The sequence below is a fragment of the Octodon degus genome, unplaced genomic scaffold (genome assembly GCF_000260255.1).
Source record: "Octodon degus isolate 3935 unplaced genomic scaffold, OctDeg1.0 scaffold00075, whole genome shotgun sequence".
Classification (NCBI taxonomy): Eukaryota; Metazoa; Chordata; class Mammalia; order Rodentia; family Octodontidae; genus Octodon; species Octodon degus.
The window spans coordinates 3,753,724-3,767,435 of NW_004524651.1; the positions used below are offsets into that span (position 1 = coordinate 3,753,724).

The following is a 13,712-nucleotide window of genomic DNA, read 5'->3' on the forward strand; positions in this document are numbered from 1 at the left end:
GTGTGTGTGTGTGGTGTGTGGCCAGCTCAGCCCACCAGGGGGCGGCGCTGGCTGGCATGTGGTGCTGGGGGATTGAACCGCGGTCCCTGATGCTTTGCTAAGCTTGTTCTAAGTAGGTGCTTTAGACCACTGAGCCATCTCTCCAGCCCTAGAACACCGATTTTCAACCTTTAGAAATTATTCCTAATGTATATACTTTAAGGTTATACATGTCCCTGTAAGTACTGTTTTAGCTGCACCCCATAAATTTTTGACGTTTTATTTTCATTCTTAAAACAAATTTTCAGATTTTTTGGTAGTTTCTTTTTTAATCTATGATTTATCATCTCATTCCCAAATATTTGCAATTTTATAGGCAGTGTTATTAATTTTTGTTTATTTTTGGCCAGAGAACATACTTTGTACACCTCCCGTTCTCTTACACTTACTGAGATTTGCTTTATGGCCCAGCACGGTACATTTTGGCGAATGTACTACCTGTGCTCGAAAAAAATGCATATTTGCAGTTGTTGGGTGAAATGTTCCACAATAGCCATTCCTGAACTGATATGTCCCTACTGACTTTTCTACCTCCTTGTTTTATGCATAAGTCTTTGCAGCCCTGGTCTGTTGTGTCCTTATTTGGGCTTGCAATGGTCCCTTCATTGTGACCTGGTCCTGAAAGTCAGCCAAACACTTCTCACTCACTGCTGCCGTACCCCTCAAAAATGCTCTACAGGCCAGCAGAGGGCTGCCCCAGGATCCTTCAGTGACAGTTATCACAGGACCCTAAATTGACCATATCTGCCACCAGGGGTACTGCTCCCTAGGAATGGAGTTGTCACAGGTCTGTGGTCACATGAAAAATAACAAGGGGTGTGTAGGGTGGGCGGTTGTCTTTTCCTGCAAAAGACTATATATATATATATGTATTTTTTTTTTCTTTTTTTTTTTTTTTAAAGACTATATATGTTTTTAATGCTCAGATTTGCTGGTAGGTTATGTTTTAAAGACTATGTCTTCTATCAACAGATTAAGTCTTGATGGGCTCATCACTCTCCAGTCCTGGTGTTGACGCTACTCTGGTACGGGCACCTGGCCCCAGCGCTGTGTCAAGCTGTGCATCCTCCCCCTGCTGGTCCTGTCCTGCCTCAGTGCAGCAGTGAGGTGAGTGTGTCCATCCAGGCTGTGCCTTCCATGGGAAGTGAACCTTGTTCAGGTCTGGCTGTGCCCTTAGTTCCTGGCACCTGCTCCATATCACAGGTACTTTTTGTCTTATTCCTTTCAACCAGGCTCTGTGTAAATAATTGTGAGGCTGAATGGTACAGAAGAGAGCCATTCACCCATTTCCAATGTACTGGCAAGCTCCAAACTCTAAAACAATTTCAAAAGGGCTGTGTGTGTTGAGGGCGCAGGGTGAGAGGAAAGCTGGCGTTGAATTCTGCAGCTCAGGCAGTCTGGGGTGGTGCCCGGGTTACTGACTTAGGGTGTGGGGGAGAGTTTAAGAGGACTGGTATTAACCTTCCTTTGAATGTTTGGTAGAATTCAGCTGTGAATCCTGCTGGTCTTGGCATTTTTTTTGTTCAGAGGCTTTTGATGCCTTCTGCAGACTCCTTGTTACTGCTCGTGTAGCCTGTCTCTTGCTTCTTAACTCAATTCTGGTGGCTTGTATGTTTCCAGAAACATCTGCCCTGGGTTATTGGGTCTGTTGGCATCTCATTGTTCATAACAGTCTCTGGTGATCGTGAGCTTAGGAATCACGACTGGCAGTAGGAGAAAAGGATGGATGGACGGCTCAGTGCTTAGAAGCCTCAGAAACAAAGAGAAGGAGGATACAGATGGATCTGAGTGATGGAGAGGTATTTGAGGAGATATATACTGGTGGGAAACCTCAGAGAGCGGGAAGCCTGTTCTCTCTTCCCAGGAAATGACAGGGAATGTTCTTGTCTTCTGTATAAACCTGTCACGAGACTTGAGTGGATACTATGGCTGTACCTTAAACAGGCGACCTATAATACTGTCTATAAATTCTAGATAGCCATATTCTACTGATTATGACAATACTAGCAATACTCCCAGTGCTTGCAGGTAAGATTTCTTAAAAACCTCTCATGTGGAAAGCCCTATGCTAAATGCTGCACATAAACACACACATAATGTCATATAACTTTTTTTTTTTTGGTGGAACTGGGGATTGAACTCACGTCCTTGCGCTTGCTAGGCAAGCGCTTAGTCTACTGAGTTGTCTCTCCAGCCCCAATAATGTCTTACAACTTGCAACAGGCACTCATCAAACTCCATTTATCCATTGCACTAGAGAGGGTCACATAGCTCAGCAACTTCATGGCCCAGCACTCAACTCCTGCCCTGACTGGGGATTTCTCTGGGGTGTGCAGTGATCACTGTGGTATGTTCAGATTCAATTATCGGTCAGGTCCTGTCCCTCCTACCATACCTGCATGATTTCTTCTTGTTCTTAGAGGTTGAGCTGCAAATTTATACATGGCTGTGGGTCCCTCTGAGTGGAAACGAGGTCACTGTGTGCTGTGCTGGGGATGAGTTCCCAATCGGGTCTTGTAGGGCAATCTCCTTGGGGGCTGGAACCGATACATTTTCTCCAAATCACAGAATTCTTGCTGGATCCCAAGGAAAAGGAGCAAAATTTCACATTGGCAGAGCTGATGAGGGCAGTGCTGTTCCAGCTCCGTGCATTTCACATGGGCCGATACAGTTTGTTTTGGAGGAAGTCTTACCATTGAATTTCTCAGTCTAACTCAAACTTCTTTGCGGCAGTGAGAACAGTAGAAGAAATGGACTTTTTAAGCTATCCTCTATTCCTTTTTTTAAAAAAATGCCTGGCTCTCTTGACTGCCAGAGCAGTAGGCTTGTTTTCTCCTTTATGGACCCTGGCCTCCCATTCCTGTGTATAGCCCTCCATGGCTTCGGTGTAAGATGCCCATAGCCACAGCTCTCCTAGGTCTCCTGAAGCTCCTCCTCATTGTGCATGGGTCCTCTGAGCGCCACAGTTCCCGAGTGCCAGAGGTACCAGGGGCTGCCCTGGGGCAGTCTGAGGCCCACTTGGAGCAGACCCAAAGTCTTCAAACATTTCACCTCCATCTTTGGCTGCTTTTCTTTTTCTTTCTTTCACAGATCAAACTGCTAGTGTTCTTTCCTATTTTACAGCCTCTCAAGTATTGGGATTGGAGGCGCATACCACCACACCCAGTCTCATTCGCCCTCTCTGCATGCCCTGAGGGCGGGACTGGCAACACAGGCTGGGGATCAAACTCCCAGTCCCTGTGTCTGCCTAAGCAGGCACTTTAATCTGCTGAGCTATCTGGCTGGCCCTAGAGATGGCCTGTTGGGTGTGATGGTACATGTCTATAATCCTAGCACTAAGGCCAGGGAGATAGCTCAGCAGAATAAGCACCAGCCTGGTGGCAAGCGCAAGGTCCTGAGTTCCATCTCCAGTACCGCAAAAACAACAACAACAAAAAACTAGAATGTAATCCTAGCACTGGAGAGGCTCAGGCAGGAGGGTCATAAGTTTGAGTTCCACCTCAGCAATTTAGTGAGACTCTGTCTTTAAAATGTAAAAAGAGGACCAGGATATAACTCAGTGGCACAGCACCTCCCTGGCAAGTGTAAGGTCTTGAGTTTGATTCCCAGAATCATTGATTGATTGATTGATTGATTGATCAAATAAGGGCTGGGCACGTAGCTTCTTGCAAAGGCTGTGGGTTCTACCCCAAGTACTGGGGATTTTTTTAAAAAGAGAGATGGTTTTATTCTACCTCAGTCTTCATTTTTTGTTTTTTGGGTTGTTTTTTTTTTCCTACCTCGGTCTTCTAATCATGTTCTTCCTGTGGAGGATTTTCAAAGTACCAAGGCTCCTGTCTCCCCAGTCACGCGGAGACTTTTAAAAATGCTTTGTGGCCTTTCCATCCCTTTTCTTCAACTGAGGAGTCTGTGTCTCAGTGCCCATCTTAGATGCAAAACACCGCCATACTCCCACCTCAGCCCTCCCAGGATGGAACAGCCAAAGGCACTCCTGGTACTGCAGCAGTGACACTGTCCCACCATGTGGGCCTCTTGGGAGTGTGGCTTCTGTCTCTAGCAAACTAAAAATTCCTCCAACGTAGATTTTTTGAAGTACTGCCCTATTTGGTTCATTGTGTTATATACTGCATATTTCAAGTGCAGAAGAAGCAAGGCTGGGGTAGTGAGAAGAGAATTCAAACTGGTAGAGTTTCATCATCTTCAGGGCTGTGGGTAGACGAGGGAGGAGCTGATGGCTCTGGCCGCAGAGCAGGCCCTGTGCGCTGTGGGACACACAGACCCCTTCAGGCCTCAGGCAGCTTATCCTGCAGTGCAGCTTGGGGCGCGCTACCTCCCGTGCAGAGGACAGCCAAGAACTTGTCTATCATCTCCCTCTGGGCCGAAGCCGGATCAAGGTCAGGGCCACCAAGGATGCACCTGCTGTCCTCAGAAACATGCCTAGCACGTTGAATATGCCTGCAGTCATGTGAGCTTCATTGTCCTTCCTTGTAACAGTTAAAGAAAATACCTTGGCCAGAAGGACCATTCTGTGCCTGTACAGTTCTATGAGACTCCTGGTTTTTTACTTAGAAATGAAGAAAAATCGACTCCATGAAAAGGAAAGAGGAAAACCCCACTTAACAGCATAGGGATTCTCAACCAGTGTTTCCCCAGTGAAAATAGCAACTGGTACCTGGAACTTGACAGGAGGGTCTAGGACAGGAAGTCAGGAAGGAAGAACCTGGAGGGAGTCAGCAGGCGGGGTCCAGACCATGTGGCCTGTGCCTGGCCACAGTGGCTGGACACTCACTTGTACTCTGCGGGGGTCCCATCCAGCCACTTCCATTCATTTTCTTGTTGCGAGTCGGTGAGGCCGATCCAGTGGCTGTCTCTTCCTACTACCTGCTTTTTTAGCCATTGCTGAAAAACAAACCAATGTGGTGTGTTATTCTCAATGGGAACAGCTGCCTGCAGGAAATAAAAAAAAAATTTGGGCAAAGGGACAGTCAAAAGAGGATGTTGGTCAGAATGCGTGAGGACTAGCTGTCTCTTTTATTGCCCTGGTTTTCTTTGGCACTGTTTGGAGGTGCTAACATTTTTTCCTCTCACAAGTTCACAAGTGCTACCAAAGCGATTCTTTCTCTCCAAATCAGGCTGGTTCCCTTCTCCCACCCGTGGCATCCGTGTTGCAGGCCATGGTCTTGTTGGCGTCTTCCTCTGGGAACCCCATGGACCAGAGATGACAGGCGGCTGGGCTGGATCCCAGTGCCTGACCCAGCGCTGCCCCCCGGTGCCCATTCTGGCCAGGTACCGTGGGAAAATGGATTGTCTGCTGGAGATGCTGAGGGGAAGGGGAAGCGGCCCGGGAGCAGGGTGGTGCCCAAGAAAGGGCACTGGTATGGCTGCCCTTTAGACTCCAGTCTCAGGTCTGCATTTACTTTTCCTATGACTCAATCTCCTAAACTTTGCTGGGCCTCGGTGTTTCTTATCTGTAAAATGGAGCTTATGAGATGTATACTGTCAGACTCAAGGAAGGAACGGCCTGGAACAGAGCTAAGGGATCACTGCATTGTCGCATTCCGGCCTTGCTCATCAGCTGTTCTCTGCTTTTCCTCGTGTTCTGGGGCCACGTGTCTGGTCCTGTCTACACTGCTCCTGCTCCTGCTCCTGCCTCCTTGTGGCTGCCAGTGGCAGCCTCCTGCATTTTGCTTCTTCCAGGTCACCAAGAGGAGCCACATATCTCCAGGCCTGAGAAGCCCCATTCACTACTTCCAGGCAGGGCTGTGCGTGCCTCTTGGCCCTGGGAAAGCCCACTTTTCCACACTGCAGCAAATTAGCCTTCCACGTCTGTGTGACCACGAATCCTCACTGTCTTTGCCTCCCTAGCGAGCGAGCATGCAATTTCCAGATGTAAGCTCTGCCTGCATCACAGTCTAGCCCCACCAAAGACACAGCAGACATACCTGTTCCTCTCTTGTGTTTATGAAAACGAGATGCGCAGACTTGTCTTCACAGAAAAGTTTTGCATCCTCAAAAGTCTCTTTCTCCACCGAAAAATAGTAGCATTTGTCTGTGAAGTTCTTCCAGTGGGGCTGACAGCCTAGAGACGCAAAGGTTTAAAGCACTGGTTTGAAAACACAGAAAGCACTCTGCCTTCCCTGAGCTGTGTTTGAGAGGCCAGCACTACAGCCCTGTGTCGTCTGCACTCCAGGAGCATGCTGTGTTCCTGTGCAAGGCTGGGCCGCTGTGTACAGATGCCACCACAAGCACCCGTAGGAGCCCTCGCATCCCGAAAGCCTGTGACTGCATCTGAGTCCCTCTGCACCTGGGACAGAAATCACAACTGAAAGCAGGGCAGGCACAGATGGTCACCACCAGGTCAGGGGCACCTGGAACCTGTGAACACCTGGCTGTGAGGACCCAGAACCAAGCCCAGGCCCACAGGAGGAGATGGAGTGGAAGCAGGTGGGGTCATGGGCTGGGCTGCTACCCAGTTCGTTTTCCCAAAGGTTTAATTCTCAGGGGACTAAAAGGCACCATGCCACCTTGGCATCGGCACAGAGATTTTATCTGTGCGCTGGTGGAGTTGAGCGAGGCACTGCCCTGCCCCAGGTGGAGGAAGGAATGGTTCGGGGTGCCAGTCACAGGCTGTCATGAAGGACGTGTCTGGGGTGTGTCTGTCTCCTGAGGACTGGCTCTTCTAGATAAACTCATGATGGGGACCCTGCTGGTGTTTAGAGAGAAGTACACAGGCTTGGGAGGCTGGGGTGCAACCTCCCTCCTGCCCCCTGCCCCTGGGAAAAGGACTCAGACTTACCATTGGCTTCTGGTACCAGGGTTGGCTCATTCTGCAGAGCCAGGGGTGCCACTGCCCCTGATGGGCCTGGGGGACCAGGGGGGCCCTTGGGTCCTGGCATGCCTGGCACCCCTGGCAAGCCTGGTGGTCCACGTGGTCCGGGCACTCCTGGCTCCCCCACAGTGCCCTGAAGTCCCTGGAAGCCAGGAGGACCTGGAGGGCCAGGGAGTCCATCCTTGCCTGGTGGCCCTGGAGGGCCTGGGTCTCCACTAGGGCCCTGAGGGCCCGGCTTCCCAGGGGAGCCGCGGGAGCCTTTGGGGCCCTGTGAGCCTTTGGAGCCCTTGCTGCCGCGCTCTCCAGGGGGCCCGACTGGTCCAACTGGGCCTCTCTCACCAGCGGGCCCAGGGGGCCCAGGCTCCCCCTTTTCTCCTTTCTGTCCTTTGTTGCCAGTTGGACCAGGGGGACCCTGAGATCCTCTGTCGCCTTTTGGACCCCTTGGGCCAGGAGGACCTAAACACACAAAAAAAGAAAATGACATAAACACAAAGTCTGTTGTGAATGATAGAATGCATTTATTTTTCTTATACTATCTCCAACTTAAATCTAACATACAAATAGACATTAAGGAATGCTTACTTATCACACGTTTGGGGGGCTGTTGTTGTAGACTGAATTATCCCCCCCTCCAAATTCATATATTGAATCATCACCCCAAGTCCTTAATGTGACTGTATCTGGAGAGGTCATTATAATTTAGTTAAAATGAGGTCATGGGTCGGGCCCTAATCCAATGTGTATCCCTCCAAGAAGAGATCAAGACACAGGCACACATGGGGAGGACAGGTGACACAGGTGACTCCATCCTGGCCAAGACTTCCAGCTTCCAGAATGGGGAGGAAATACATTTCAATTGCTAAAACCTTCCAGTTTGTGGTACTTCGTTACAGCACCCTGGGCAAATCACGCCTCTCTCCCTTCACCCCCCATCTCTGTCTGTGTGTCTGTCTTTGTGTCTGTCTGTTTGTCTCTCTGTTTCTGTCTCTCTCTGTCTGTCTGTCTGTCTGTCTCTCTGTCTGTCTGTCTCTCTGTCTCTCTCTCTCAGCTTTTATATTCTTAACTATGCTGATTCTGGGAACAGAACTGTCACCAGCAGAAAAGTAGTGTAGGTTGAGATCGGAATTCCCTTCTACTGATTTCCTTTCTTTTTCACTGATTTGACAAACATTTATGACCTGTTATGTGACAGAAACTCTGTAAGGTGCAGCGGGGCACAGTTGAAGTGGAGCAAGCCTTGCAGTGTGAGGCCAGGGCACAATCTGTACATCCCTCACTGCAGCTAGGCCCTGGCTTTTTCCATTACATCTGACACTGCATTCCTGTCCTCTCCACCAGTGTTGTCCTTAGGCTGAGCCTCACCCCTAGTGCCCAGCTCAGAGCGATGCTGCCCACTGTAGACCTTATTGCCCACACTTACACTTTCTGGGCTGGTTTTAGTCTACTGCAAATAGAGACAATAGACACGAGGAAAAATGAGGTGGACCATCTAAAACAAGACAGGATGGGAAGGAAGCAAGTACTCGCTCATCCCCTTCATCCCTGGAAGCAGCTCCCTTTGCATAGGCCTGTGTTCTTGAATTTGCCAGGCAGGGACTTACAGGGAACTTCACCCAGAGTCTGCATTGTGAACAACACTATTATACGTCACCTAAATTCATGTATGACATACAGTTCCCCTAGTACAGATGAGGTCATAAGCTGAGGTGCCAAACTTTGTTCAAGGTTATTAGCTACTAAGAACAGCTGTACCCTGGAAAGTAAGGCTGGGACAATCACGGTCTAGTAGTAGAGTTGGGACATGAATTCAGGTCTTCTGATGTTGGAATGACTACAGCTGAGAGGATAACCTCTCAAAATAATCTACTCTCCAATATGTTAAGCTTCTGAGACTTCATAATTCTACATGAAAGAAAGAGGCCCAGACTTAGTCTTTCTATGGAAGCAGAACACTTTTAAGATTTTCTGCTGGCTTGAACCATGAGCCAGTCACAGATGTGCCACTCATGGGTCAGAGCAGCCGTCAGTGAGGAATATGAATTATGGCCCCATTGGGAATGTGCTAAAGCTAGAAGGACAGAAGTGGGAGTGGGCAAAGACTGGTGGCTCATGTACCCCAAGTTTCCTTCTCCAGCCCTCAATGGTCTGAGGAGAGGACTGGGAAGCAGCCCTCCCTGCCTCTGTAGGGCTCTCTGCCCCGGCCCACCCATGCCTTGATGGACACCTGCTGCACCTTCCTCTGCCCCATCCTCCTCTGTGCTCCCTTGGCAGAAGCACAGGCTGAGACCTAACTTTCTGCACTCAGGCCCAGCCATTGGGTTGCTGGTGGATTCACTAACAGGATGCTGTAGGGGCTGTAAGAGCTTGATTCAGTGGCCGTGCCTCAGAGTGGGTGCATCGCCTGCTTCAGAACGGAGACTTTAGGAGACCGAGATGAAGAGCTCACTCCTTCAGCCACGTTCCTGACTGCTGTCCACAGCTCTTGTTGGTTCCTTCCTACCCTCAGCTCTCCTGGACTCTGGGTCCTTACTTTTACCTGCTGGTTGGATGGATGGGACTCTCTGGAATGTTCTGGAATCCCTCCAGCCTGGCCTACTTACCACCGAGCTCCTCATCTCTTTGTACTTTACATCCCCCATCATCACTTCTGCCCCACAGCATTCCAGCCCTGCTGCCCCTCTTGCTGGCTTTTGATTCCTCTCCATCCCACTCTGCCTTTTGCCTTCTGTCATCCCAGTTCTTATCTCTGCTCATTCCGGTGTTCAACCCTTCCTTGGCTAGTGCAGCATCAAGGTGCTTCACAGCTTGGTCTCTGTACTTTCCCACCTCTCTTAGCATTGTTTCTGCCCACCCCTATCTGTGATATCCATGTTAAAGCCCATGTCACCCTCCAGATGGAAGTTCCATTTCTAATCTCTCCGTCTTTGTCCCACTGGTGATACCTCCCCACTTAGCTCCTGGCCCATAGACATGATTTAGAAATATTTACTAAATTAACATGTACCCTGGTAAACGCCCAGAGCTCTAATGCTAAACCTTTGGGCTCAGGCAAGTTCGCCTATTCCTAGAGATGCTTCTCAACCAGTCTATATGTGAGGCGCACCCTGACTGCCACTAGGAACTGTCATGGGGTGATCTCTTTCTGACTTCTGTGCATATTTAAAAACTGATTCACTGGGCCTCCTCCTCTGGAATCTGAGTTTTTTCTGTTAATCTGGGGAGGCTCATCAAATGACCTGGGTCACTAAGGAAAGATGGGGACAGCAGGCTTTTTGCTGCCAGATACAACTCCTTTTAGTTCGTTCCGCAGCTGGGCTGTGAAATAGTGATCCAGTGATTAACTGTGGGCAAGGGTAGCTTGTGTGTTTGCACTGGAGGCAGCATAATGGAAGACTCTAGTGGAAAAATACTGACAGTCAGCCAAAACAAAAAAGAAAATAACTTTTCTTCTATGTTTAACCTCAAGAAATCCAAATAATGAAAGGTCTGTTTGGAAACTGAATTACTCTCTTTCAGAGTCTTGCCAATAATTAACTTCTCAACCGCTCAGACCTGCATTGGCGCTGTACTTGCAAGATATGGGAAATGGGTTTGTCTGCAACCATGAAGGAAACAGCGCTGGTTGGGGCCGCATCTCTCTCTCCTCAACGTGCCTCTAAGAGTTACATATCACCCAGATCACTGTCTTCTGACTTCTGACAGTGTTGAAGACACACAGTTCTTACTCTTCTGCCCTGACTCTGAGGCCTCTCTTACTTGGGGTGATAGTTTTTCACTATTCATTTTTTCCAGGGTAGGGTATACGCTGGAGGTCAGCTCCTTCCCTCTGAACTGCCAACAGCTATGAATGTCCCCACCAATTCCTCACAGAAGCTGTGACTTATTTACAGAATGGTATTAAGCATGGACCCAAAATTCAGCACAAAATGCCAGAAGATACTAATTTCTAGATCTTGTAATGGAAGGGAGTAGATACTGGAAGAAGATACAAGCTTTTACCTTGCATAAAAATCCAGAATACTACGTGTGGATTTTCCACTTGGATTAGAATGAAAAGTTTTTTTCACATGAAACGTTACAAATATCCACCATAAGTGGGTAAGTGTCTCCCTCCTCCCCATTTTATATATTTGGTAGAGTCTCACTGTGCAGCTCAGACTTATAGGGATCCTCCTGTTTCCAGCCCCCCCAGTGCTGGGTAAATGTCTCTCTTAATAGGATAAAGGTTAATATTCATGGTGGTGGATAAACTGGTATGCTCACAATTATTGTGATGTCTTCATTCACCGCCTGAGAAAACCTGCAGGAAGTGGGTTCTCTACTCTCAGAACATGGGTTACATGAAAATAGATTCTATTCTATACTTTTTATATGGCTAGGAATTTGCTATTGCTTTTTCTTAATCATTGATTAGAAAATCTAAAACCAATGTAAAAGTCATCACTGGGTCCTCGCACAAAGTATTTGTTAATGCCAGAGTATTTGTTCCTCTAGGTCCTGGGGTGCTGGTATCACCACCATCTGGATGATCTGAGTGTCTTAGGTCTTACTTGAATCTTTTATTGGGCAGCTGCTGAAACAAAAATAGAAGTTGTCCTTAGTGTCATATGCCCTCTGAATGAAATGGCAGAGTATTTATGAGCTTGAGCAGTAACAACTTAAATTCAGAGTAGAGGACACAGTACCACATGCAGAGGCACATCTGAGACTTGCTTTCACACTGGCTGAAATTGTAGCTAAATGCCAAGGCCTGGAGGGTGGCTGCCTGGCCTATGAAGCTGAACTGCTGGGGTACCCATGTGGCTGGTAAAGTAGCCACAGAAATGTCCAGAAATACATCAGGACTCTGGAACAGCCCTGTGTTTGCAATGCCAGCAAAATCTCCACCACACAGTTCCCAGACTCCAGAACTTCAGGAACCTTGAAAACCTCAATCCTCAATCAGTTCAAGTGCAATGGAAGACTTAAACACTGCCTTTTCTGCTTTGGCAGTCAGGCTGCAGGCCTTGGAAAGTACTCAGCCCTTTGTCCTACCCTGGGACAAGCTTCAAATGTGTTTTCCAACAGAAAGTAGAGAAACCACTTTAATTATTTCTGCCATCCACAATCTTGGTGAGCTGATATTAAGAACCTCTAGTGGAGTGATAAGGTCCAAAGGAGAGAAAAAGCAGAAAAAGATCATTGATAACATCAAACACTACTCTCTTGTTTTAAAATGTACTCTGAAGTTGTGAAACATTTAATAAATATCTATGTGTTAGCTTTCTTTTACTGTAAAATATCTGAGATAATCACCTTTCAAAGACAAAAAGCTCATTTTGGCTCACGGTTTTAGAGGTTCAGTGCATGGCCCACTGGGGTTTCATTGCTGTAAGCCTATGATGGAGCAGAACATCACAGCCAGTAGCACTTGGTGGAGAAAACTGTCTACCTCATGGCTGGGACACAAGAGGAAAAGGGGAAGAGACCAGTGACCTGAAGTCCCCTTTGAGGGCACATCCCCAGTGACCTGAAGGCTTGCCAAGAGCATTAAGCTAAGAAGCAGGCCTTTAACACACAGCCCCTGTGGGGCACATTCAGATGTGAACCCAGAGAGTGCAGAAGTGATTCTGCTTCACTGAAGGAGTGTTTAGAAATGTTACTTGATATTATTTGACAGTTGTTGGGGAGAATAATTAATAACTGATCCTTGACCTCAAGCTTACAAGAGTGAGCTTCTGGAATGTCACAGAGGGGCCCTGCTGTATTTCTCTCATGGGAGAGGACAGTTACATCACTGTTTCTTGCCTACTGGTTGCAGTGGACTCCTGCATCTTCTACTGGTTGCTGTCAAGGACTCCAGACAGGAGTCCTGCTTGAGAAGTAGACTCATGTTCACCTCTTCAGTCTGCCTTGTACGTTGCACTCCAGCCTGCGGATGCAGCTGTAAGCTTCAGCTCAAATGTCAACCCCTAACTGACTGCACTTCTGCAAACAAACTCTCCATCCCCAGCATCCCAAAACCTGTTTTTGTTTTTTGTTTGTTTGTTTGTTTTGTTTTTTTTTAAATGTGTGTGTGTGTGTGTGTGTGTGTGGCCAGCTCAGCCCACCAGGGGGCAGGGCTGGCTGGCATGTGGTGCTGGGGGATCGAACCGCGGTCCCTGTGCTTTGCTAAGCTTGTTCTGAGTAAGTGCTTTAGACCACTGAGCCATCTCACCAGCCCCTCCAAACCTGTTTTAGATCAGTGCAGGGCACTAGGATACTGTGGTGGAAGCCACTTTGGGGAACCAGCGCTGGCTGTCATTTACTAGCTGTTTGATCTTGGTTAAGTTATTGGGCTCCCTGTGCCTCAGTTTCCTGCCCTGCAAATGGGAAATGCTAGGAATTTCCAGCTTAAAGAGGTACGACAAGGAAAGCAGAAATTTTACTCTTAGAGCAATCAGCATACTGCTCCACAGATGTGAACTGGAGAAACCAGCCTTGGCAGCACCCAGGCTGGTTCCCCTCCAGGGCTGGACACTAGAAGCCAGCGGGAAGGACTACTGGATCTAAATCAACCTTAATCCTATCTGTACAATTTTATTCCTTATGCATACTAAGCTGTTTTGTTCTCCATTACCCAATGTATTGGCTGCAGCTATGACCAAAGGGAAATCCCTTTTTTTTCTCCCCCTGCAGTCCTGGACATTGAGCCCAGGACCTTGAGCTCACAGGCAAGTGCTCTGTTACTAAGCTAGCACATTGCGCAGCTGCAAAATCTTTGCTAGGAATTGAACTTGTCCACACCTGGGTATTATTTTAACTCCATGCTAGACACTGCACACTATACTTTACATCATCTTACTGAGTCCTCAAAATCAAAAGG

The 13,712-nt window shown here is 48.0% G+C and overlaps 1 protein-coding gene across 1 annotated transcript in view; it reads right to left on the reverse strand.

Annotated features, from left to right (window-relative positions):
* The window catches only part of Colec12 (collectin subfamily member 12), a 176,476-nt gene that overhangs the window by 8,347 nt on the left and 154,417 nt on the right, over positions 1–13,712 (reverse strand). Inside the window, exons 6-8 of the mRNA XM_023720380.1 lie at positions 6,836–7,324; positions 5,982–6,118; positions 4,829–4,938 (exon numbers count right to left, since the gene is read on the reverse strand). Coding sequence (XP_023576148.1) covers positions 4,829–4,938; positions 5,982–6,118; positions 6,836–7,324 — 736 coding nt within the window. The remainder of the gene's footprint in view (positions 1–4,828; positions 4,939–5,981; positions 6,119–6,835; positions 7,325–13,712) is intronic.